This window comes from Pelecanus crispus, chromosome 8 (assembly GCF_030463565.1).
Source record: "Pelecanus crispus isolate bPelCri1 chromosome 8, bPelCri1.pri, whole genome shotgun sequence".
Taxonomy (NCBI): domain Eukaryota; kingdom Metazoa; phylum Chordata; class Aves; order Pelecaniformes; family Pelecanidae; genus Pelecanus; species Pelecanus crispus.
In genome coordinates this window covers 7,515,454-7,542,965 of record NC_134650.1, presented here as the reverse complement: position 1 = coordinate 7,542,965, position 27,512 = coordinate 7,515,454, and the positions used below count along the sequence as shown (strand labels likewise).

Sequence of the window (27,512 nt, the reverse complement as noted above, 5' to 3'; positions counted from 1 at the left end):
CTTGTAGCTATTCTGGCTCACTGCAGCCAGCTGAAGCAAATCAAGTCATGACTTCTTCATAGTCATCTTCACCATTAATGCACGCAAAGCACTGAAGACCTCAGACAAGAGATATTGAGGTTTTAACAGCACAGGCAATGGAGAAACCAGAAGGGCTCAAGACTACTAGAAAGTTTAAACAGAAGAGCCAATGTGACAACATTTTACAGCAGGTCTTTTCAGTATGCTTTGTTATTAGCTAGTCACAGAACAACCAAAATGCAAATACTAAGAGTCACTGTACATTTTTGTTCAAGATGCTGTCAACATAATTTGCTTTTGAAAATTATTTCTTTAGAAGACATTCCAAGAAAATTTCATGTAAATATTTTATTTTGCCTGTCATCTTGGACAAGAACATCACTTTCTGGGTCTTTTAACATACTGAGAGTGCGATTCATATGAAAACCAACATACACTTTCACCTTATAGTCTTTGAAATTCTTCACTGACATTCCTCAGCTCTTTCTCAAGCCAGACAACAAGCCAGAACTGCCCAACTCCCACTACAGAAATTGTGTTTCAGGCTTACAGGTGCTTTTGCAGATTTGGTTAAGAGCTATAAAAACTTCTATTAATAGCACTTTGATAAGGCTGAAGTGCAACCTGTTACTGCAGTTTTGGATTTAACATCAAGAAAAGCAGAAACCAAACAAATTAAGAAAAGTCACAAACAACAAGGACAGAGTTCAATGAAAGACCTCCATTGCACACCTTCACCTCATGGCCATTCCTGACACAAGAGGCAGAAAGCTCTTTTAGTTTTTAGAAAAATACCAATTACCACCACAAGAGGAAGCAGTATGTATTTCCAGTATGCTGGCTGAGACAGCATACCACAGCTATTGCTGTCACACGTGGCTCTCCTCTGATTCACTAAGATACTTAAGTCTTCAGGAATAGATGGTAAGCAAGTCAATCTGAGAAACATTCATAAGCAGGGAAGGGACAAATAGCGTAACATAACTCTGAAGATTAAGTTAAAACAAAACAGAAACCAAAACTGTACTGACATTTAGTATAACCAGGCTCAACTGCTAGGTTTGGCAAGTAAAAGGCAAAAATTACTGTTCTGGAACATGTAATACCTATCTGCCCTTTGAGCAAGGGCACCTGTGCTCTAGCTTTAAAGCAAGCAAATGTCAAGAGATATATACTGCATATGCATAGCAGTTATGTTAATAAATCAAGAAAACAGAAATACTGAACCCTGACACATATAAGCAAACTTACTAAGCAGCTCTTTCATATTACCAAGAGCTCTGAAGGTCTGGCGTAGACTCAGAACTGCCATTTTCATCCAGATGTTTAACACCACATATTACAGAAGTAATACTGCTTCATGTAGTACAATCTTACAAGATCTCTTTGATTGAAATTACCCAGTTTGTATTTTATTTTCAGTTTCATCTTCTTTCAGAAGCAGTGGAGAGTGTTCAACATCTTTCTTAATACCAGGACAGACAGGCACCTTCTGTACTTCCAACAAAAATGCCATACATCCACTTCAGGTCTGGCAGAAGCAGGGGATGAAATTAATGCCTAAACTGCAAAACTATTACATACAGTAGTTTGAACTATAAAGAATGTGACAGAAGTACTTCTGCTTCAGTTCCACTTTTGCAACATTTGTAATGGGGCCTGCCCAGCCTCAAATCAAAGTTATTAAATTCTGCATCCAAAAAGTACTTGTTTTCAGTTATCTAAATGCAGCCAAACTGATGAACAGAAGGTGTGAAAAACTTCAACTATAACCACCTCTACCTAGTAAACCTAGTGACTGAAGAACCTCTTCCCCTTGGAAAAACTCCAACATACTCTTGACTTGATAAAGCAAATCTAGACCTTTTTTATTTTTTTTGTTTTTTTAAACAATTTGCCGAGACTGGAATGAGAGATAAATAGAAGGCACAACAATTTTGCTTTTTTTATACAAATACAAACTAAACATGAAAAAAACCTCCCTATTTCAATAAAAAATTTCACAAGGTCAGGAAAAGTGTTTTAAGAGTCAAGTTCTAGACATTTAAAACCTATCCCACAATCCAAAAATTTAAAGTGGTAAAACAGTAGTTCGAATTCCTTTCCGTGATCATGTATCAAAAGAAAAAAGATTCTACGGATACCCATTATTCCACTTTTACAGCGCCACAAAGAGAAAGGTGAATGTCAATTTTTCAAGTGGCAACATCTCCAGACCAGAGGATGTTCATATGACCCTCAAAGGATAAATGGATAGTTTTGTTTTTCTGCACTTGAAATACTTGCCAAGTACTGTTTTCCTACAGGCTCTTGAACGCATGCACGTGAAATATTATTCCACTGACTGAAATGCACCCAAATTCAGTAGAAAGGGGGGAGAAAAAAAGAAAAAGAAAAAAATAAAGAGACATTCCTTTAGGAAAGACCACTGGTACCAAAAAAATCCAGTCCATAAGTTTGAGGTGAACAAGAAAATTCAGTTCTTTTCTTTTTAAAATCCACTTTTCCTAAAACGTTGTTCCACAAAGCTGGAATCTGAGACAAGGACTAGAAAAAAAAATAATCACAAAACCATAACACAAACAAAAAAGGGCCAAAATAGTATCAAACGTAGCAGTCTATAACAGGCTAGGGCCACATTCCAAGATACCCAAGGTTGAAATTCACAAATCTGCAGGAGAAAGGGTTTGCGCCACCATGTCAACATCCGTGATGCATTCACTGGCGTTGCCCGATCCCCCTTCCAGCTCCAAATCCTGGCTTCTGGGACATTCCTCCACGTGGAGGCCCTCGAATCCCACCTCCCAGCCCCCCACGGGTGCCTCCAGGTCCACGTGGTCTGTTATCTCTGCGGTCACCCTCCCTGGCAGCTCGTGTTTTCTTCTCTTCCACATTCAGGCGCACCTCTCCCCTGAACATGATGGGCTGCAACAAAAGCAGAAAAGGTACTTTTATTAATGACTCACCAGTAACTCTTCAACATCAAACAAGATTTCTGCAACCTTGTCTCGTATCCTCCTCTCCATGAAAGCAAATTAAAGTGTTTTGTGATTGGTTACTAGAAAATTGCAATAGTCAAACTATGCATCCAGTCTTGTGCTTTACTGGAGAAGATACTAAAAATAAAAAAAGGTGTGAAAGAGTGACACATGAAAAGCCATCTCGGGCTTTACACTGAGCATTCTGACAGCTTTCAGAAAAGGAATTGAACTATTAACAGTAACCTACTTTCATTAGTATGTGGCAATTCACAGTCTGCCATCATGCAGAATCCCATTTGATTTTTCTTGTGGCACAAAGAACGTCAGATCCTCTCTGCCACCTTGCTATACAGGCCAGTGAAGTCTTTCACTTAGGTCAAGCTCTGTTTTTTTTAGAATTGCAGCGACAAGTGGTCACTTGATTGGGAAACCTCACTGAAGCAAGAACAGAGAGGAGCAGGACTGCAACATCCCGCAAACCTCACAGCAGACAAAGAGTTGAAGTCTGCAAGAAACCAACAACTACAGGAATAAGGACTCACTTGTTTCAAATTATTCCTGCGGTTGCGTAACAAACAAGAAAAAGAAAAATATGATCCATCACTGGCACAGGCACAATGCCTTCTCATCAAATGGAAAGGCTAGCCATTCACTTCTACTGAACTTTCTACTGACTACAGAAGCAGAACAGACCTAAGGATGAAGCACATTGCCCTCCTCTCGCTATCAGCTGTGCTGGATAAAAAGATCAAAGCATCATGTTATAGCCTTATTACCAACTCCAGTGTAAAGTCCCACATTTCACATCAGGCAGCAGACATCAGGTTTAGCTTCACTGGCTAACAGTCTACCAAAGCCTTTTAAACTCATTTATGGCAAGGCTCATCCTGAAAACAGTCCTGCTGTTTCATGACATATGTTTGCTCAAAGCACTGGGCCCATTTGCAAAACAACTCACACAGTGGATACTACAAACAGAATTTAGGGCTGTTCATCAAAGCAGGGTAGATGTGTTAAACTGCTTTTACAGGACTCAAGTCTAGATTTTAAAAAAAAAAAAACTTTTTTTACTTCAGAAAACCATGCCCATCCATTAGAATTTAAGCATTTACATGGGCTAGCAGAAAAGATACTTTGAGTGCACTGACTTTCAAAGCTTATTACACATTCAAAGCCTAACATGGAAGCCAGCATCCACTCTCTTCTCTGGCTCCAGTTACACAGAGTGGCACAGCTGAATAAGTAAACAAAGGCCATGAATCCCTCAGCTGAGTGTATCTTTGGCATTCCCTGGACTTGAAGTCTGGCATTCAGCTCTTAGCTACCTCTCCCACTGCAGGAGAACTGATGAGTGAACATTTCTAGTTTGTTTCAGCAAAAACTCAAACACGCAAGTTTAAGTCACATAAGTGTTCGCATATTGCTTGCAGCTAAGAAATGACTTAAGGACCCACTGCCACTGTGCTACTTGTTCCCACACCAATGCAGGCCAAAGTCAACCAGATTTACTCAACCTACTTTTAGCACTTGTTTCAAATCATCCGTTTTAGACTTCACCCTAGACCACATTGGAACTGCTCAGCCCATGACAGTAGGAAAGCACTTAAGGAAGCAACCCTCGATCAGCATTCCAATCTTGAATCACCAGCTCCCTGTGATTCTAGGGCTGCTGGGCTTCATATGCACTAACTCATCAAGCATTGCCACAAATGCTGCTGGCACCCCACAGCTAAAGGTGTCTAACCACATGAAATATCCCCAATTCAGACCAAATCTCAAGGCTTAAAGATCTGCACGCAAGCTACCTTTCAATTTAAGAACAGAAATACGCTGGCAATACTGCTGCACAGTAAGGAAGAAGAAAGGATGTCCCCATCTGGTGAAAAGCTGGGCTGTAAGCAAGCATACTGCACAGCTGTTATGGTGCATCCAGATTCACTGCCTACCACCACACTGTATAGTCATGGGGTGCACATTTTGCATTAGCAATCACTAACAAGCTGAGCAGGTACCTCCTGCCTTTGTTAGCAGAAATTCTTTTCAGCCTGCCACTATTACAGCGTCTCCCTTTCAACCTCTTTGACAAACAGATTCTGCTTGTCCATAGGGTCAGACTCTCTCTACGTTGCCTTCCTAAAAGCTTTTTACCTACTTCCTGTGTAGAGCTCAGTAACTTCCCATTGAAAAAAGCCTCTGTAATGAATAAATTCATGTTCACCTAAGTTGTTACAAGCTACTTCAATGACAACCTGTACAATTGTTGCACATCTTGATAATAGGAGGGAAAGACATCCCACCTACTTTAAGATGCTTAAGAAGGGCAAAGAGACCAAATAAAATCTTTTCTTGTTAGAGTAATCTGAAAAACATTGCCTGTTATTAACAGACCAAAAACCACTGACTGGAAGTTTATTTACCCTGCTGCTAAGAATCTTCTGAACTGGTTCAGGATCATCAAACACCACAAACCCAAAATTGGGGAGCTTTCCACCACTGTTGATGCGGAGTTCAACAACATTGCCATAGCCTGCAAGAGAAAAGCCAAGTTCTTGGGTCATACATTAGAATGCTCTGTTGACCACGCTCATGGCTACAACCCCCAAACCCTGAGAGTACAGAAAAGCAACTAACTTACTTTGGAAAAAGTCTTTAAGTTCAGTTTTATCCACATCGTGGGGAAGGTTCCCAACAAACAGCTGATGACTGTCTGGGTATCTCACAATCCGTCTAGTTTCCACATCCCCTTGTTCACCCTCACGAACTTGAACAGAAAAGTAAAACTTGTTTAAGAAAAGCCAGTCCCCACAACAAACAAAAAAACCAAGCCACGGTCAGAATTAGCACCTTATAGAAGAATCAGAATTCACACTCTATTTATCCATTCACATATAAAAACAGGTAAGCATTCTACACTAGTAAGTTTGTAAATGTTTGCTTTTTATCACCTGAAGCCTAACACTTGAGTAGAAACCTAGATACTTCAATAGAATGCTAGTGAAATTCAGCTCTAAAGCTTGACTGACATTCAGAGCAAGATAATCTAAAATAACCATATCCACAAAAGTAGAAATCATTCACTTACTGACAAAATTAATGAGATTTTAAAAGCTTTAATCATCGTATTGCTTCCCCAAAATGATCAAGTAGCAGAAAACAACAGTTTACTCTTAGTAGCTTCTCTTACTTGGTCTAGGACCCCTCTGTGGTGGGATGTTTGTTCGTTGCTCCCTCACTCGCTGATCTCTCTGAGGTCTCTGAGGTGGGGTCTGAGATTCGGGCTTTGCCTCAGGGCGGGGCTGTATAAATTCAAAAAAGGAGTTAACAGGAAAGAATCAGATATAACAGTAGGGTTCAGCTTTTAAAGAGCTCACTATCAAGCTGTTGATAAAATGACTTGAAAATACAGGAAAAAAAAAATCAGTTCTTTTCACCTGTGACTAAAATGCATGTTAGCTCATGTTGAGTTGAGTTATATGCTAAAAGCAAACATGTTCACTTGACTAAGTTAGAATTTCAAAGTCACCCCATTCACAGTTATATACAACAAAGTGTGTTTGCCCAAAGTGCAGTGGCAGTTATGCAGCTGGATTGTATTACATCAACTCATTCATGACAAAACCTCATTCATGAATAGGCAGTGAAAAAAGAAATTAGAGAAGTTGCCTCTTTTGTTAAGAGGGTGCAATCATTTTAGATGGCAGGTACATCCAGCACTCACATGAACATTCTCTGGTTTTCCTCCATGAGAAACAATTCCTTTTCAACCCAAAAGCCAAGAAATACACTTTTACGAAGTCTATCATGAAACATTGAATTTGAAAGTCTTTGGAGTCTCTGAGAATTCAGATCATAAGCAAGTAGTTTTCACCATATTTTCCCCCACCTCAGTTTACTGTCAGTTTGTTTAGCACTTAAACTTCTCTAGGTCCTGGATGCCTACCTGTGAGACTGGTACCTTCACAACATGAGGTGGTATTCCTGATACTGGAACAGCTCCACTGGGAGGGAGGTTCTTACTAGTTACCGATGCCCAGGAAAATGTCTTAAAAGAAAAAAAAAAAAATTGTAACTCAACTCCAGATGCTTTTATCCTTCTGAAACATATTCCTAATAGTACAGCTAACAGACACAGGATAATAGTAAGAAATTTTAACCTGTACTTGCAATTCTGGATCCAGCCACTAGCAGTTTCCCCACAACTTCCTTCAAATCATTTCAATTCAAAAGACTTAGTGTAATGACAATGGAGTCACATTTCTACCCCGTTTCTAAATTCTATGTAGAGTTGCAATAGGACACAGCAGTGGCCTAAGACCAAGTATCACATCAAGGTTAACCAAAGTATGGGTTTCCCACATACCCATTTGTCCACTTTTGCCTTCCTTGAACTGAAAGCTGACAAAAATCCCCAGGTAGAAATAAAGCTGCATTTCACCCATTTTCCTGATTCAGCACGTTAGCTGCAATCTGTTCAGAATTACAGAAGCTCTGTTTCCAAAGAATCCGAGCCTCTCACTGCTGCCACAGTTCCCACACCTACCAAATATACAAAGCCTTACCTTAGGTCCTGGTATTTTAACCAACTAGTTACTAGCTAGAATTTCAACTACCTGTTATTGTACAGTAACTAATGGGAAGGAGGCAACTGGTCACGAGAAGAGTAATTTGGGCAGGGGAGGAAAAATTACAAAGCATTTAACACTTCTAATTCCAGATATTTTGCCTCTTGCCAGAGAGAGGATCATGCTCTGTAAAACAGAGTCAAACATAGTGATGAAGCCACCACATCATAGAAAGGAGTCACCCACTGTCATTACCCTGGAGTCCTCTTGCACTGCAGGAGCTGGATCAGCAGGAGCTGGAGATGGACTCTTTTCCACAGTCTCTTCTGGAGCTGACTCCTCTAACACCGGCTCAGATTTTTCTTCCTGCACCTCCGGTTCAGGTTCCTGTTCAGGTTCTGGCTCTGGCTCAGGCTCTGCCTCTGCAGCAGTCTCTTCCAGGTGTTCCTCAATGTCATTGCTATTAGACAGCACCACAAAAAGCAAGAAAAAGAGGTATTATATTTGATTCTATTACTGAATGGTAAGGAATGCTATTTGTCCAATACAGAAGTCAGGCACATTGCATTTGAGAGGAAGAACAAGGCTAATCTGTTTAAATAAGACTACATTGCACAAGGATCCAAGTTTCACATTGTTACACTATAGAGCAGCAAAAGCATCACACCTATTGAAAATCCAGTCTCTGCATTCAGCCTAACAGCACTTTGGTTTCATCTGCCCAATACACAGAAATCTTGTGACTGTCAAAAAGGAAAATTATGAGTAGCAATAAATTCATTTGACCTGTTCTACAGGCAGTCTGTATTACACAGCATCTGACTTCATCTAGTAAGATATTATTACCTGACAGCCTGCTCATAATAAGCACCAGTATCATCAGGAACAGCCTCAGGTGTCTGCTGTCTTTCTTCAGGTTCCTCCCCTTCCTCCTCTGATTCTAAATGAAGGTAGAAAAGGAAAAAATACGCCACATAACATCTTTAGTACTCTGTTCCAACGCAAGGCATCTTCCACAATATGCAGGTGAAGCCTCTGCTGAAGAGCACACGGGAAGCACTATGAAGATGTGACATGGAACAGACATTTCCTTATACTTCTTGCTATCACTTCAGTAACTCAGTTTTGACCAAGGTCAACATGTTCCAAATACTTCAGAGAAGCAGATTTACAGCCTACAAATCTGACTGCAACTGCTAAAATAAGTCTTCCAGTTCTTTTAATGGAAATGGAATATGCCAGAAAAGTAACAATCATCTGCATGTCACAACTCCTTGCTGGAGTGCAAGGAAACTACAGGCAAGGAAAAAACCTAAAAGAACATGAAGCTTAATGCTGATCTGTCTTCTCCAGCAAGACTTCCTCTGGTCTGGGAATGGAGTGTTGATACAGACCCAGAAACAAGTATCAGTAGAACCATCCAAAAATTCCTGCTACTTACCCTCTGGAGGCTCAGTGTCAGAGTCACCAAAAACCTCATCTTGGTAGCGGAAGATATCATTGTGGACATAAAACTTGTTTGCAACAGAACCCTAGAAGCAAATCAAAGGGAGGAACCAATTTAATTACATCAACTGCAGTAATGTAAAAACTGAAATAACGAGAAAATAAGAACAAACTGAGCCAATCATCCTTGCCACATAAGATTAATCCAAACTTGCCTCCTTCAACAAAATGTGCGTTATTCAGGGGACAGGGGGAGAACGCATCATGCTAGCAAGTCAAGCATGCATGGAACAATGGGAAAAAAACCCACACATATTAGTGCTTTTAATTCCAATAGCTCACAACACTGGAAAAAAGTAGGAGTGGGAACTTTCGGGGGTCTAAAGTATCAATTCTTAGCTCCAAGTCAAACTGAAAAATAAAGTGATCTTGCAATACTCCTTTCTTCACTGTCATTTTCAATTATGCAAGCTGTTTTGTTCAAAAAAGGTGTCTATTTAGAAAGCCACCTCAAATGCTAAGTCAGAGCTTTATACAACAAGAAAGTCCGGAACGCATGTCTTCAAATGACAGGATGCATTTTCCTCTTTCTACTAGTTCTTTTCCATAAAAGGACCAGTTGCTAGGAGGGCAAATTAAAGGTAAAATAACTTTAAAATGCTTAATAAAAAAATATGTATTGCACATACCTAATTGCCAAAAATTAGGATACTTACAACTGTAATTATGATATCCAAGATTAACGTATGACCATACAGAAGTAGTGTAATTTCCTAAGGAATCTGCAGAACATTACTGCAGAATTTTGCGGCAAACTACCTTCCCAGTCTAACCCTTCAGATTCCAACACTGAACCAGACAGGCCTCATTAATCCTGACATGATACTAGAAGCTCTATAATAGCACTAGCACTCAATACAGCATACCTCAGGTGCAAGTACAAACGTTTGCATGAATCTGCGCACGGGCTGCATGTTGTTGGAGAGCTCTCCCATCACCTGGACTACAACACCATCATTGAGAGTAGCATGGGCATCCACATGACGAATCTTTGTGTGGCAATCCTTGAAGTTTAATGACAGCACCTTCTTGTGGATATCCTATGAAAGAACAGTATACATGTTACACTGCAGAAGCCATTTGTGCTAAGTTAGCTTTCAAAGAAAGCAAAAACATAAAACACTGTTTCAGAATATATTCCCTAACTCTAGGAAGCTTGGCAGCATGCTCTTTAAGTTTGCTTTGCAAGCAATTTTACATTATGAACTTGAATAAAGAAAGCATATCTTGCCTAACTATTGCTGTTTACAGTTACACCGTTTCCCCATTTTTTACAGAAAGCACTTGGACAAAGGGGGATGAATCACAGCTGGTTATGTGTCTCTTCTCAACCATAAAGGTGACAAAAAAAGAAGGAAAGAACAGTAAGGAGGTTTTGGGGTTTTTTTAAGTGCTTACAGATTGCCCATAGACTGCGTCCGCTGGTTTTCCATTGGAATCCAAGCCACCATGGACATAAGAAGAGTTCTTTCCATAAAACCTGTTGGAAAGAAATATTTTAACGCTAACCTTCGTTATATAAGAACATTGAGCCTCTATACTGGAGCGTACTATGAACAATATACTCTCAAGTGAGTTTTCTGTCTGAATTATTGGCATACAGCCATACAATTCCATAATCCTGTTAGCGATTGGGGGCAGGAGGGGTTTGATCAAAGGGGAAAATGCAAAGTTGTCCTGGGTAAGATGTAGCTTTCAGATACCAGCCAAAACCAAAAGTCTCACAGGAGCTGAATGATCCAATCCCATTCTCCCCTTTCTGTACAAGGTCCCTAAAGCATCACAGTACCACGAACACCCAGGATGCTGAAGGCTTCCCCTCGAGTTCTAGTTTAAAGCTTGAGCAAGGAGCAATGGTACATTTTTATTCATCTACAGTAAAGAAAGTACTGCAGGTAAACCTTCCATTTTATAACTGAGGGACTACAAGCTAAAATGTCATAAACATCATGGGACTGCCTTCTGCCAGCAAATAAGACTAAAACCAAATTCCATGGCACATTGTAAACCTTCCTCTGACGCAAATGGACAAGGTCAGCTGTCCACCTAGGTGCAGAAACGCTCTGAATAAGTGTTCCTGAGATTGGAAGAAGGAAGGTTTCGGAAATTGTTCGTCTAGCTACAGAAAGCACAGCAAAACAAAGCGTATCTTCAAAAATTATGTTAGTTCTAGCAATGTAGGATGCCTGTCAAATCAAACAGGACCAATTTGTTTAGGTAACAGATTGTAGTTTGCTGCACATTCATATCTTCTCTGATTTTCCTTTAAGAAAGAGCTGCTGGTATGACTGAGACATACCAATATACAAGCATACACTGTTTTCAATGTTTTCCCTCTAGTCAGGGGGCATTGGGCATTGCATCAAGACAAACTACAAAAATGCTTAACTAGATAACATTTACCCAACTTTCATTTATATTGATTACAACTAGAAGTAGCAAGCAACACACTTTTGATTTACATTTTTTCTTCCTTTTTGCTTAGAATATATGTATAGCAGCATTTCAGTAACAACCATAACACAGATGTGATCTTTATTATCCATGTTTTAAGCCAGCTGATCAAAACTGAAAGCAAACTACACACAGAGTCTGTCTTGAGTAAATCAGATTTTTACATGTCCAAATTCAACAAGACAAGATACGGTAATAAGCTTATTCACCAATTTTAACATACAAATTAAGAAATTCACACAGAAAAACAGATCATGAAGTGAAGTGGAGCTTTACCTGTGCAAATAGTCAGGTGCTTGGTTCAGCAGAGTATAGTACTGCCTCACAAATTCCCGCCCGACCAGCAGGGGACTTGGCTTCTCCATCACCATTTCTTTGGTCAACTGAAAACTACAGAAAAAGCAAAAGCTCCATAAAACATGAGCACTTCCCATTGCTGTTCACATACCAATAGCATAAGCCACATAATCACAGTGCAAAGCATGCACCAAAACCCATTAGCTGTTCTACCACAGTAAGCAGTTTAACCGATATGTTTTCAGAGTCATCAGTCTGTGGTGCTGAGGAGAGGACCGCTGGGTACCAAATCAGCGGTGGGAGAGTGACATTACCTCATAACATGCCAGCGTTTAATCATCCTACATACCCTCAGTAAAAAGGAGGTGGCAAGCAAGCATGGTTCTTCAAGAGGATTTGCTAAGTGGCTAAGTCATTTACAGTCGATCCAAGTTCTACTTACCTCACTGGACTTCACAATCAGAATTAAAAATCAGATGTTCTAAGGCAAAGCCTGTGCTACTGTATTAAGGGCATTTTTAGAAGATCAGAACAAGTCCTATCTATTTTTATCAGCAGCACAGCACTCCTTGCTTGTGAGTAACAAGCGCTGTATTGGATTATATTAAAATTACTATGCTACAAACAAATGCATGTTGCTCTTCCCTTGCTTCCACCAAACTCAGCAAGTCACCTCTCACTTAAATCCAGAGGACCAGTTACGTGAACAGTACCACCCATACCTAGGCCCAGGGACAAATCAATCTAGATACCTTCTACCTAATTTCCATGGATCTGTAAGTTACAAAAAGAAAGTCTTTGCAGGTAGATTACACAATATGTATATCTTCAGTCCAGGTCAGTCAAAACCAAAGCACATTCTTGTATTTCCTTCCTTTCAAATACTCGTGCATACTGTTCAAATTCATACAAAATAGATTCAAAGTGGTAGAGAAAAACACCGATACCAGAGCATATTCTTGCTACCCAATACAGAAACAAAAGTAGATTTTCTGCTTCATACTCATTTATACCAACAGGTAGCAGAATGGCTGCTTAGCGGACAGTTTTGCTGTTGACTATATATGATAGCTAATTTTCCTGCAACTATTCGGGCCCTGTAGTGCTGACAGCAGAGAGCAAAAGTGCTATCTGCAGTGAGTCAAGCAGATGTTATCCAAGAGGGCACTGAAAGACCACATGTAGCAGCTGAAAGAACTTTCTCCCCATTACTGACCCCCAATCCCTTCCCCTACACAACACTCTCCCAAACACAAGGTATGTGCATATTGAATTTGCATACTTCAGGTGTGTTGTGCAAATCAAAACCAATACACTACTAACTTGAGCCCTCTAAAAAGCAATTCAGGAGTCATCATTTACTTATCTGCTTTTATTTAAGACTGCACAACTATAAATAGCTCCAAGAAGTGGCGGCATCGGCTAAAAAAAGGAAGTCTAAGTAGTTCCCTAGCACAGACTAATCCAGATGGAGTCTGCAAAGTTCATTCCTAGGCAGTTACGTTAGAACAAGCTTTCTCTTGTCACTATACATAACAGCATCCTGTATCCTGGGTGAATAGTTACCCACAACTATCATCTTCAAACCCCAAAGAGAAGAACACACAAAAAAAGACAACATGGAAGCTGGTATTTTGGATAAAGCTAAGTCCAAATCAAATTCCTTATGTCTCAAACTGTGGTGTAACACCCAACACACTGCAATCAAAAGATACAAGGCAATGTTTATCCATACTGGCAGAACATACAGATCGCATATTTGAGGATGTGATCACACCCAAACTCCCAGCAATGGTCAGCACACACTGCATCCAGCTTAGTCAGAAATACAGTACACAAATTCCTACCCTGGGAAGTACGCAGTTTAAGGTTCAAAACAGAAGATACAACTAGAACACTATTAACATGACAACAAAAATTGCTATAGTTTTGCATACATTGATGTGTTTTACTCTGCTTCAAACACAACTCCACACACACTTCTTCACTTTGTCAGCTTAAAAATAGAATAGGTAGACTTTCCATTTATTTTATTTTTTAAATGCACTTTTTATAAGTTTAAATACAGGGGAGAAAGATCCAACAGGCTCCAGAGGATGCATACACATGAGCACCTGCTCTTTCAGTAGGAAGTGTGTGTATCAGCACCCTACAAGGAAATGTTACTTACATGATAACTTGCAGAAAGCATAAGACAAAACATGACTTAAGAACTGAAAAAGGCTTTTCAGTACATTCAGCAGCGTTCACTTGTTTGAGGATATTTTTGAGAGCTAACTGTACAGTAAGAAAGTGATATTCCATGATTGGGTCTGGCCCGCAGGAAGTGCTCAGATTCTACAGACCACTTTCATTTTAGGAAGTTCCCAGGATCTGTGGTTTAGAAGAAGCCTTCGAATTGTAAGCGTAAGGTATTGCAGATACAGATGTCCAAGACCGAGCACAGTCTGAAGTAACAAAACCCTCAAAGATAGGAACTTTTCTTCCTTCTAGTGCATGTTAAATTAGATCCCCACAAAATATTATCAGACAATAAGAATAAACACCACAGGTAAAGTAAGGCTAAATCACGGATACTATTGCTGATTTCCTCATTTAACTTTGTTTCCTGTCACACACTCGTGAGTTCTATCATTACAAGGGGCAGGACAACCCTAAAGCAGTGGGAGTAGAAATGGCAGACAGACGAGACGTGCACTTTTAGATCCAGTCAGCTTAACTGACAACACAAGACTTAATTGCTCCACAACAGTTAAAAAAAACTTGCTTCTGTGCTGCAAGTTTACAGTTAGAAAGCCAGTCCTACTGTATCCCCCAAGATCGCTGTCTGGAGTATGACAAGAGCTCTATATAAAGGAGCATACACATGTTGCTTGTTCATTCTTCTTTTTCTGGTTTGTTTTTGGGGTTTGGGGTTGGTTTGTTTTTTTTTTTTTTTGAGGGCAAGGGTGGGGAAGGTATAAAGAAATTAAATGCACCTCCTGCAAAGACTATTTTCCCCTGGAATTCAAGCTTATCCCTACAGATGTCAATAGGCAGGTTTTCTACTCAATTCTGTTAAATGCTGAATCAGGCTCTTCTAAGAATTATTTTCAATTGCTTCTAGAATATGAATGTATAAAGCTTTACACACTCACATGAGCTGTTACCTGTAGCACTCAAATCTCAACAGCTCATGCACCAAAAGCTCTTTCAGATTTCTCTTCTTCAGTGAAAGAGTCCTCACCTGTATTAACCCACCAGTACATCATCTTCAGTGCTGTTCTGAGCTGTCCCAATGCTGTACCGAAGGCATAATGAGAGTAGTGGCTTGTGCTGATTATGTCCGTCATATTTACAGGCTAAAAATCAAAGGACTTCCCTACTGCCAAGGGTGAAAAATCTATCAGAACTAACTCTTGACATGGAAAGAGGAATAGGAGAATGCCCAGTTCTCACTAAGGGGATCTGAGAAGAAATGGGAAAAACCTTTACATGACCTAATCAGAGGACGACAACAATCTGTTTTTACTCCTGCTGCACCTGCTGCTACACTGCCAGTGGCCATCTGTTCTTGTTCTCCAGCCAGCACAACCTGAATGACAGAAGCCAAGCATCTCCAGAGAGAGTATTTGCTCCCTACCACTCAAGAGCAGTTCATTACTCCACTATTCCTTGACCTAAGAATAACTGCAAATATTTTATCCTACATTTCTACCACACAGAGCATAACAGTACCAAATGGTTGAACTGTCACTATGTTACTCCCGATAGCAGCTTATCCACACATTTTTGTGTCGATTGCGATAATGAGAAAGGGGGAAAATTGACAGGAAAAGCTGAAAATCAGATGATTTAAGATTCATTCATAAGCACGCATTCATATTACTCTATATATGTAAAAACTGGATAATTCAAATTATAACAAATATACTGAAACAACTCTGCAACATAGCTGAGCCCTTTCCTTAAGCCAAGAGACTTAGGAAGACAAATACCTCCTTTACAATGGTTATCACCTGGCTGGTGGAAAATTCCACCATCTGTTACAATGCTCCTACTTGGCAGAAATTCAATGCTAGGCACTGAATTTGTTAAGTATGGTTATGTAAATTAGAACCATTTATGTAAATTCTGTATTAGCAAATTCAGATTTAGGTCCACAAAACCTATTAGCATATTAGTATTCAGAAAAATAATAGACTCAAAGAACACCTAACAGCTAGCATTGGTTAGTATTTTCTCACCAAATTGCTACACAGTGAAAGTGAACTAACGATTCCTGTCTCAACTCTATTTTTTTTATTTTTAAATCAGACAAGAATCTTGTTTATACTCGAGTTCCTACACAACAAAAATCTCTCTAATGAGCATCACACCAAGTTCAGGCACTCAGGACAACTCATGACTGCAGAACCCACTTAGCCTGATGTAACAAGCCAGAGCACCAGACTCCACTGAAATAAATCATGCAAGTCAGAAGATCCCAAACTTCACTTCCTAAAGTGTGTGGCAATTTTAAACATCTTCTGTTAAGAAAAATGTCAGTACTAACAGAAAGACAAGTTAAAATTTACACATTGAAGCATATTCTAAATAGGCCACAGTTTGGTTTTAACATTATCCTTATGGCTTTGTTCTCTGCCATCCTCATTTCCATGGTTTTGACTTGCATTTCAATACAAGAAACAGTCTCAAAAACCCAAAGTTACTACAATACATTATAGTTCTGTGTGACTGGAATATTACACAGCAGATACAGGGAACAACCTTATAGCAGTTCACACTTTCTCTTTTGGCTATTCATGTGCTATAAGGCAACTCATTTGATACTACATTCCTGCCCATCTCTACAAATTGGCAGAGCTTACAGAGTACCAGAACAGTCATGTTGCCCCCCCATCCTTTTAATTACATGTTTAACTGACTAAAATATTCTCATAGAGCTGCTACACTGTTTCCAGCAAACTAACCAGTTTCTACAAAATATAATTCACATCTTTCATTTCTACAACTTTTACCTGTAACTATACAAAAGCAACTCTGACAATACAATTGATGTGTTACCCAGATGAAGGTATTTTTCCCCTCTAAACCAGAATGGCAAACTTCATGCAACTGTACTCCCTCATTTTGGTATCAATTAATTCCTTAACATAAAAAGGCTTTTTGAAAACTTCAGAAACACCCAGAGAACCTTACATTGAAAAGAGGTGTCCGTATCTAAGCACATCACACTACAAAGCTGGCAAACAGCAATTTTGCTAGACATTAAAGGTCTGGTCAATACTTAACAGGATTGCGTAATGAAGTGCCATTTGGGATTTTTCCAAGTAGCTTAGCAACAGGTGAGCACGTTCAAAGCCACAACCATTTATCTATATGGAGTAACCAGTACTAGAAGCAGTTACTGCTAACTGCTTTGGACAAGAAAAAATAGCCAGTACAAATAAAACCATGAAGAAAACTCCTAATATGCCTCCAACAGGCATCATACAGATTAAAAGTTAAACAACAAAAGCAAAACAATTCCAGTTAATTCCAACTCTCCACACATTTTACATGACTAGCATCTGCTAGTGCTGCTGACTAAGCAAAAAAAGAGAAGCTGGTACCTGTATGAACTATGATACAAAACATTACAGAATGAACAATGAAACACAAACAAGCTAAACTTGCATCACTAGGCAAATTCCAGTGCCCATCTCAACTGGGGATTTCTATTGTTACACCAGCTTGCTCTCAAGTACAAAGAGTAATGTAAACCTTTTCAAGGAAATGCATATTTAAAACATGATACCAGATACACTGAGATGCAAGATACCCTTCTTAATTTAATACAGCCTTAACTATCTGAGGGGAACAAAAAAAACACCACCACACAAAAAAACACCAAAACGCCATTGTTGACTCCAAGCCTAAATTATGAAGTGCTGAAAAAGCAACTCAAATAGGTGGGCAACTGAAGTCTCAAAACACTAATCTCTTAAAAAATGGGTCTCATTACTTGCCTCCCACTGGACGCAGAAGTAGACAAGGTCACAGGGAACAGTGTGACAGCAATACAGCCTGTATTTTATACAGAAACCATTACAGACAGCTGTCTGCCTGCAACCAGTTCAATTTTTCTGTATTTTGACAGATTTGGAGGGAAAGTATTCTATTTGAAAGAAGTTATCTTAAAGGTAGCACTATTTCACAGGAGGTAAAACACTTGGAAGCCAGAGCCTGAAAGCTGAGTCATGGGGTAACATCCAATGAATAATGAAATATTTGAAGATCAAATTGGAACAAGTAGTGAAGTTACCAGCATTCAACTCTTACTAGTATCTTATGGACTATCGCTCTTAATGTTTCCAGAAGATACACGTATTCACTAGGAACTTCCAGAAGTAGGCACTCCCCAGCTGAGATCAGAGCAGTGTGAAGTGCTAGATTTATCATGCAGACAGAAGAGTCTTTACTAATAATTTTTAAAACCAACACCTAATAAGTTTGAGGATCCAGATCCACATTTTAACACAGCCGTTCCTCTATTCACTACAGTGACTAGGATGCAGCGACTAGTGTCTGCTGCATGACAACCACACAACCTACAAAGACAAGCACTGCCGAAGTTCACAGGGTACTTGAGGTGTTACAAAGAGCTGGATCCTAAAAAAATAATCACGCAGCAACTGGAATGCTGCATCCTTGGGCAAACAGCTTTCTCCGTGCTTAATTATCCTGATGCTGCAGAAAGGCAGAGCAATACCTGAACCCCTTTCTGAAGCTCTTTGAGACATACTGATGAGGAACACTATAGAAAAGCCAGCCATTACACCAACATATGGATAAGAAAAATCAACTTAGAAGCTTAACTATTTTCTAATCAAAGTATGCAAGCAATCAACCCAAATTTAAGGGCAAGAAAAACATTTTCATTACAAGATTAAAAAAAAAATTCAGAATTACATTCAACACTGCCCATGCTAGTACTGAAAAACCCCTCTGCTTGCCAGTGGCAGATGGGAAGCCTTACTCAGCAGCAACGCACAGCCCTTTAAACACTGTAAGAATACAAATAAACAAACCATCAATTGCTGCAGAAGAGCTGTCATTCTAGAAGTCAGCCTGTGTTTTTGCTAACAAACCTAAGTGTGATCCACAAGTTGATGGATATGACGGAGTCTGCCAGTTTGTAGACAAAATTCAGCGTTTCTTGTATTGTTCAGCTCTGCCAAGCAAGAGAGACAAACTGAAGATTTCTACTGCTATTATTCAGAATCTAAAAGAACAGTCACCATTTCAGAGAAATATAATTTCTACAGCATTAAGCTTAAAAGCAGAGAAACAAAATAGAAAGACAACTACCTAAAGCGTAAGTTAAGCTAGTTGAGACCAGCATCTCTACCTGTACGGTAAGGAATGTTCATCTGGGAAAGGAAGATGATACTAAAGATACTAGATATTATTCCTGTAGTTAGGAGCATAAAGGTCCACCTATTGTCCAAAGACAAACAGCAAATTAGGTCTTGTTTAAAAGGGGAGGAAAAAAAGGATCTTAAAAATTTGGTATTAAAGGTAAGCGATATGACAAGAGTTTCTCACCAAGTTGCTTTTCCTGGATTCTCCCATCAAAACACTTTGCCTTCTCTGAGTGCCAGGCCTATTTTAGTATGGCTGGGGGGGGGGGGGGGGGGGGGGGGGTGTTGTTGTTTTGTTTGGGGGGTGGGGGGTGGTTTGGTGGGGTTTTTTCCCCTTTCTTCCTTTTTAAAGTTGTCTCAACTGGCTTCCAATTTTCTACTTTGTATCACACAATTATCACTTCTATTCAGCAACACAAAAACTAGCAATACAAAGAGAGGAAGGACAGCATTTCTGCAGAAGTAGCATAAGCATTTGAGTCCTTGCTTAGAATTAGCAGCAAGAAACAGGTTTTATTTTAAGTTAATATTTGTAACAGCTGCCCTATGTCCATGACCCAGCAAGGGTCACCTTTCAGTAGCCAAATAGCTGGAGTTCCCATTTGAGCGCAGCTAAGATATTTAGCATTACTTTTTGGGAAAGTTCTGCTCTACTGCGTCACAGGAGAAAAGTACTCAAACTTAGAAGATACATATCTAAGTTATTTCTTATGTTACAAACAGATCAGTGCACCAAGTTTCATATGCAGTTTCTTACTTACATTTGTTTCAATAATGTACACTATAGACTTATGACAGGGGAAGCAAAATATTTGTCTTCTGTTCTCAGATGTCTCAATATGCTTTGCATCTCTCAACAGGTCACCAGAAGTTTCCTACTCATTATACAAAGGAGATACAGAGTAGTCAAGCTGAAAGCTCCAGAACTGAACGCACAAATTTAAGTTCCTATTGCCTAAGCTTTATTGCCCAAAACCCCTCAAAAATACCAAAGCACCAAATTAGACATCTTAATCTCTGGTACTTCTAGATGCCCAAAATGCAAGAAGAGAGCCCTGAACTGACAGCTACTTTGCTAAATTCCTCCTGTGGCAGGACTCTGCCATTAAAAACAGACTTGCACACAGTCTCAGAAGTACAACCTGAAGCTCAATCACTGTTTGGGGATTTTTCATGAGACAACTTTACCTGCAACAGGTCTTGCCATACAGAGCAGTCAGTATTTTTTATTTTTAAAGCACAAATAGACAATGTGATCATCCTCCAACAACAACTACCCCCAAGACAGTCACAATAGCCTGTACGTGCGCTAATTCCTTTGTGCCTTTCCAGAACTACATTTCTCAATTCCTGAGAAGCTGTAACCAGGCAGGTATGTTAGGTAAACAGCTCCAAAATGAATGGAACATGCCTCACCCCCTCTCCTTTTTATACTAGAACAGTTCTGGGAGCTGCTCATGTACTGCTTCAGTTTGACAGAGAAAAGCTGGAAATAATCTTGACACTGAAAAAAAGTTAAGCAAGGCTGCTGTAGAGGGACCTGCAGTTACATTAAACTAAGACAATCTGCCCTGAGCCTAACTAGTGGCACTTCACGTCATCACAAAAAAAATAGCTATTTTGCATTTAGCATTACAGAAAAAAAAAATGGCCCTTCTGATTTCACAGAAGTACAAAGTGAACTCCTTGAAAATCTGAGTTCACTCAAAACTCAAAGCCTTGAGAATTCACATAAACAAATATTCCTACACTTTTTTTTTTTTTTAACAAGCCCATTTAAAAGAATCTGATTTAGGACTTCTCCTACACCTGGATAAAGGACCTTCTTATTTCTAACCAGACCTATTCCAACCTCATTTCCCTTACAATTAGAAGTAATGTTTTCCTGAAAATTAAATTTTTAACCATGCAAATTACATCCTAAAGAGTGTTAGGACAGTGCTAGTCTGAATGGTTTACTCATTTTTTAATGAAAAGTAAGTCCGCTTTATGCCTATACTGCTCTCCAGACTGCTTCACGATAAAATAGCTACTTAAAACCCTATGATTTTGCTATTAGAACAGGTTTTGTTTTGACATCCAAGAGCTGCTCCAACAACTCGATGAAGTTGGCAGCAGGTCCAGTCATCTTCTCTTAGGTCTGCAATTTTTCCATTTGGCTCCACTGCAGCTTCTTAAAGTAAAAAAGCAAAAGTTACTTACAAGCAGTCAGAAGAGGTAGATTAGAACACCTAGCTACACAGACATTACTGCGAAATTCAAGCTCACTCCTACTTGGATTAAAGTCACCAGGATTAAATATTTAACAAAATATTCTGCATGTCAAGCAACAGATACCTGTAAAGAGAGTCAACTCTTTCACCTCTACCCATTTTAGCCACAGAAGACTCTTAACCTTCATATATAGACAGGATCCTAGCACTTAAGACTGATCCACCATGGCATTGTTACACTGTTAAAAACAAAACAGAAAATCAACCTAACAGCAGTCCTAAGTGAAAGAAGAAAACAGTACAGGGCAATGCAGAAGTAAATGAAAGATGGCCACCAGCATTTTAGAACACAGTATTTCACATTTGCCTCAGCAAGGAATCAGGTTTGTAACAGATTATTTGCACATAACTGACAGCTCACACTCTTCTAGCTCTGAAAGCAGTACTCCACCAGTTATGTCCTTCTGGAAGAGGTCCAGACTTAATATAGCAAAACTAGGACCTCAGACCAGTATAATATTCACTGCCTCCAAAGTTTTAGAAGTCTTGGGGATTCTTTTAGACTAGCTGAAGGTCAGACTTTTAAATTTTTTTTTTAATTACTCAATGAGGTAGCTGAAGATTATCAAGTCTATTAGCAGTTTCAGCACGAAGTTAATAATTACTTCAACTCTGGAGATTTTACACAGGCACCTGTAAAAAAGTACCCAGTCTTCTACACAAAACATTCACTTTCACCTTTGGTTTGTCTCAAGTGCGGCAGACTACAGCCAGCATAACAACTAGCACCACCCTGCCCGAGCCCTGCTCTACTTTGATTTCCTCTTTGATTCCTCATTCATTATGTTACTTAGTTGGACAAAAAGGCCCTGGTTCTAATATTAAAAACTAGAATAATCAATTTAAATGTTTTCTAACTCATCAAACAAGCCATTTATGCTCACCTTACGAGTGCTCTCTCAACAGGTACTACTGTTATGAACAGAAACATCAATATGTACTGTACCATCTGTGCTTTATTTTACTTCCGTTAAAGTGTTCCTCTGTATATGTTCACCTTACAACATGCAATGCAAAAAAGAAAACACTAGCTTTCTGAACCAACAAAGAGCTTGCTGTTTCATCAGGTGCACAAAGATTTCATGTTTAAAATTAAGATGTTCAAACTTAAGAGTATTATCAGTTGTGTTGAACCCTATCAATGCTGTTGTGCCAGCAGCAAAATGAACAGTAGAGCAGTGGTCTTATAATTCCAGTACAAACAAGTCTTGTATGTTTTTGTTGCCTCTTAGACTGCAAATGCAAAGAATCCCTACAGAAGATCCTGATGTTTACACCTGACCCACATGTACAATGGAAATCTTGTCTAGTAGGTCTTCTGCCTTAACTTTAGTTATGTTTTCTAGCCTTCAACTTAAGGAGTTCACACTTAAAAGAACACAACCTAGCCAAAAAGAAAAAGGTAGTTGCCTAATTGATACAAGTCAAGAACTGGAGACCACTATTCAGCATTTGATGCATACAAGATTCTTTTTAAAAGAAGATTTTAAAAGATGACTTACACATAAAAATAAGATACACATTTGCAAAGGTTCCAATATTGATTTGATTCTTTTTCTAACAGATTTTGTACAATTACACTTTCTAGCATGTTTTAACACTGCCTTTCAGGCAAACTAGTCCCTAGAACATGTGATGCTATCAAAAAATTTGGGAGATCATCATCATAAAGATGCTCTGTAACTATTAGGATATAAGACCTTAAGCATATAAATACTCACAGCTAGCCTTCAATTTAGCTATATGTTCCATCCACTACACTTTTTTTTGTTTGTTTTTTAAACCTAGACTCACAACTTCATAACACTAAGTATACTGACTGAAACACCCCATGAAAACACGAGCTCCGTTCACAGGATGTGAACATCCTACGACTAGTATCACAGAAGTATCACAGAACTATCTTTTTAGCAAAATCATTAGGCTTATTCTTTGCAGGGAGAGAATAAGAAAAGTGAAAACTTGGTGAAAGGGAAGATTTCAGAAAAGGTCTGAAATCAGTTTTTGTCTGTCAACTTCTGCACGCCCTTCCCTTTACAACAGCAATCTAAAAAGTCTTGTTAGCTACAACCAATCCAACACACACACCCCCCACATTTGATTTATGGCACCTGGAAGCATTAGCTTTCAGAGATTGATAGCAGTGTCCACATTTCCTAAAGCTGTCACTCCTGGCTGTGAGAGCACAGGCTAGACAAAAATAGCATACACGGGAAACATGGCGGCTTGCTGCAAATGCTGCTTTCAACCAGTTGTAAAACAAAAAAAATACCATTTTCTTTGTAAAGAATACTTACTATATGCATGCAACCCTTAACCAGGTAAGCCTGTTAAGAATTAATAACACATTAGATCACCCAGATCAAGACTAAGATGTACCTATAAGATGCATTCTCTGGTTTTCCTCCAGCAAGTATATCTAGGGCCTTACAAGAGGCCAGAAAGCCTTCATACAAGCACTACTTCGCATTTAAATCTTGGCTTAATCTCGGATCCAGCCAAGGTCATGCGGTAAGTCAGGGTAAGATACATGCTCTCCTTCTGCTCGAATTGTGACTCCCTTCATCTATAAAGTTAGAGCAAGGCAGACACCTACGATCTGATACAGCGGTACGGGCAACCTCACTATGTAAGCACCTGGTATTACTCCGTCAATCTACAGCTGTAACTATTGAAAGGGGCTCTCTCAGCTACGTGCCAGGCTTTGGGTCGTCTCACACCTAAATCCCACCCCCCTCAAAAAAAAAAGGAAAAAAAAAAAGGAAAAAAAAAAAAGGGAAACAGCAGATGAAAAAACCTCAGCGTAAAGCCGAGAACAAAGCTCGCAGCTCCACATCTCGACTCGCACAATGCAGGCCCGTGAGCAGCCGACCCCCTCCCTGCCCTCCCCGCAGATAACGCTCCCTTCCAAGTAACCGCTCGCCGAGCAGCGCACCGCGGCACCCGCTCCCGCCTCGGAGCCCCTGAGGGCGCCGCGGGACCAGGAGGTTCCTCCCGCCCGAGGGCCCCGCTCCAGAGCCCCATAGGGGGCTGCGAGAACCCGTCCACGGGCTCGGACGGGGAGCGCTCGCCACAAAGCGCCGCCAGGATCGGGCGGGCCTCGCGCGCGGGAGCGGGACAGGGGGAGCCGCCTCGGCGCCGGGAAGGCCCGGGGGCACCGGCAGCCGCCCTCCCCCAACAGACCGCGGCCTACCGGGGCGGGGGGGGGGGGGGGGGGGGGTAAGGGGGGGATAAGGCCCCTCAGGCCAGGCCCGGTGCGTGCGGCCCGCGGCCGTCCCCGGGAGGCCGCGACCCCGCCGGTGGCTCCCGCCTGCTCCCCCTGCGGCCGCGGGCCCTCCCCCTCACCTGCGGGCGGAGCGGGACAGGAGCGGGAGGCGTCGCTTCACCACAGGCCTGCCCGGCGGACGAGAAGCACCTCACGCAACGGCGTGCTCTGCCGCCGGCTAGATATATCCGGCGCGCAGCCTACCCCAACAGGAGGCGGCTCAGCCAATCAGAGAACAGCGTCGCCTTCACTCGGATGCTAGTTGGCCCACAGCAGGAAAAGAGGCGGACGGATAGCTGAGAGGCAGCTCAGCCTACCAACCATGTGGCCTGGCTCCGCGGGGGCAGTCAGAGTGACCGACACCTAGCAGAACCAATGGGAGGTGGCGCTCCTGCTGTCCAGGTGGGACGAGACCCGACAGACTTCACCTTTAGCCAATAGGACGACGCTACCCGCGCTACCAGGCGCGACGGCGGGGCACGCCTGACGCCGTAGTACGGTTGAGCTGCACCGCAGCGCCCTTGAGAAGGTGCTGGTAAACCCCGTTATAGATCGGGGCGGCCCCCTCTGTGCGGCTCCGAGCGCGGCGGCCAATGGGAGGGCGCGGTGGGCCCTGACGGACAGGCCACCTCCGGCGTTCTTAAAGGCACAGGCAGCCCGCCACGAGGGGCGGCTTCCGCGCCCAGCACCACCCCCTGCTGGAGGGAAGAGGACGGCGCCCAACATGGCGGCGGCGGGGGCTGGCGGGGCAGGGAGGTGTGCGCCGAGGCCATGCTGCCGCCGCCGCCGCCTCCTCCCCCAGCACCCAATTCCCGGCCCCCCACGGGGCAGACCCGTAACAGTGAACAGGCCGTGGCCTCCCCCCTTGATGGCTGCGCCTCCTCCAGCTGCCGCAGCCTCGTCTGCACTACAGGTGCTGCTCACCTGGCCCGAGGCCCGGGCACCCGCGGTCCTGGCACAAGGGCCCCCACTCACCTGAGAGAAACCACCGCTGGGGGTGGATAAAAAGAGCTTTTCACGCTAAAGGGCTCCCGTGCAGGGCTGCAGCCGAGGCCGCCTCCACCAGAAACAGGCCCAGCCGCTCACGCAAGGCGGAAGGCGGTGGTCACCATCTCCAGGCTGGAGAAACACGGGCTGGCTTCCCCTGCCCATCCCCGGGAGACCCCAGGCAGAGCTGGGAGACTCAGGCAGCTGCTTTTCCTTCACAACTTCTGAACAAAGCAAACAGATGGGTTATCTGCCCCAGAGGAAAGACAAGCCAAGCAGGGGAATTTTCTAACCCACCCTGCAAGGCCCAAGTAGTCCTGCAAAGGAGGAGAAAGGCCTCGGAGTTCACAGATCCTTCCTCACCAGCAGATGCTGGTCCAGGGAGCCAGAGGAGAGCAGGAGGGAAAGGAAGCAGACAGTCAGCCTGAGCCAGCCAGCTCCCAGAAGGCCCTAGCTTTCCATTTGTTCCTGTCACATCCCAAATGTATGACATGAAGCAGTCGGAGATATATTTCACCCTAGAAAAGTGACTTCCTCCCCACTGCCATATCCCTAAAAGCTGCCTAAAACCCTCCCTGCTATGCCTTGCAGTTAGAGATACAGTCAGTGGACTGGCATGGGGCCACGCTCGGCATTAATATCCTTCCCCCCACACAACCTGGCTATTTATAGACTTAAGCCACATTGCAATCTGCCAGTTCATAAATCAGTAGCGCAGACTTTTGCAAAATTTAACATGAGACCAGTGACCCAGCGCAACAGCCGTCCAAAATAAACTCTGCCAGGGGGACCCACGGCATCTCCCCCCCGAGCAATAGGGGGACAGGTATTTCCTCTTTTATAAAAAGGTCATGCAACAACGGGGTCCTGTGCACACTAAAACGAACGGCCTCACTCCCCCCGTGCAACGGAAGCTTGCTAGGAAAGGCATTCGCATCATCTTCGGCGCAGTCTTCCTGGCAGGGGCTCAGCCTGTTCAGCATCAACTCAGCACAAGGGGAAGGGTTAGCCAAGGCCAGCCGACATCCCAGGGTGCAGCTCCAGTGGCGTGGCAGCAAATAACCAGAAACGCCCCAGTTCTTTTTCCTGCTACAGGTTAAGCTTCTTAACAGGAAGATGCCGAAGCCCAGCACGTTGTCAGGAAATACCACCCCCCACACAGCTCTACCAGCTCTTCTCAGCCCTGACGTACTGCACTGCCTCCTTTCCTGGTAACCCACAGCCTGCCAAAGCACCCAAGCTGCTCCCGGTCCCCACCACAGCCTCCTCCACCTTGACTAGAGTTTTTAAGAAAGGAGCCCATTCTCCTTCAAAGGGCCAAACAGCCAGGGGGGGAAAAAAAAAAAACAACAAACGACCCCCAAGCACACGCACAAACATCTTCAGGAACCAGCATCCTTTCTCTCAACCTACTCTGAAGTAGAGACCCCTCCCCAAACCTCCCTCATTCAATAATCCAGTCTGCCAGAGCTCTCCAAAGCCAGTAAATCTCAAAACCTCAAAAGACAGAGAGGAACGAGTTGTCTGAAGCAGCCCAGCCAACTCCCGTGCCTCCTGCCCCATCTTTATGATTTTTCCCACCTCCCTCCTGCAGCCACCTTGTCCCTGTGCCTGCCCTTAGCCTGTAAAGCAGGCAGGCAGAGCACCAGGCAGGGTGCAGGCAGAGCACCAGGCTGGGTGCAGGCAGAGCACCAGGCAGGGTGCAGGCAGAGCACCAGGCTGGGTGCAGGCAGAGCACCAGGCTGGGTGCAGGCAGAGCACCAGGCAGGGTGCAGGCACAG

At 42.1% G+C, this 27,512-nt stretch overlaps 1 protein-coding gene across 2 annotated transcripts; it reads right to left on the bottom strand.

The window, feature by feature from the left end:
- Positions 1-1,803: 1,803 nt before the first annotated feature.
- G3BP1 (G3BP stress granule assembly factor 1) lies at positions 1,804-24,904 on the bottom strand. 2 transcript variants are annotated; one of them, XM_075715076.1, is made up of 12 exons: positions 24,825-24,904; positions 11,801-11,914; positions 10,469-10,550; positions 9,937-10,110; positions 9,006-9,096; positions 8,411-8,504; positions 7,820-8,024; positions 6,943-7,044; positions 6,187-6,298; positions 5,638-5,763; positions 5,420-5,550; positions 1,804-2,946 (listed from the first exon to the last, which is right to left on the bottom strand). In XM_075715076.1, the coding sequence occupies exons 2-12, from the start codon at positions 11,893-11,895 to the stop codon at positions 2,740-2,742; spliced, it is 1,419 nt and encodes a 472-aa protein (XP_075571191.1). In that variant the 5' UTR covers positions 11,896-11,914; positions 24,825-24,904; the 3' UTR covers positions 1,804-2,739. The 2 variants fall into 2 exon arrangements, with proteins under 2 accessions (XP_075571191.1, XP_075571192.1); XM_075715077.1 differs by having other exon boundaries at positions 5,420-5,529.
- Between the last annotated feature and the right edge of the window lie 2,608 nt (positions 24,905-27,512).

What these genes read in the sequence shown, in the direction of transcription:
- G3BP1 (XM_075715076.1), bottom strand. Translation starts at nt 11,895, where the DNA reads ATGGTGATGGAGAAGCCAAGTCCCCTGCTGGTCGGGCGGGAATTTGTG. An exon ending in ACAGAGGGGTCCTAGACCAA is followed by an intron (nt 5,764 to 6,186) that starts GTAAGAGAAGCT and finishes TTTCTGTTCAAG; the next exon opens with TTCGTGAGGGTGAACAAGGG. An exon ending in ACTTAAAGACTTTTTCCAAA is followed by an intron (nt 5,551 to 5,637) that starts GTAAGTTAGTTG and finishes GTATGACCCAAG; the next exon opens with AACTTGGCTTTTCTCTTGCA.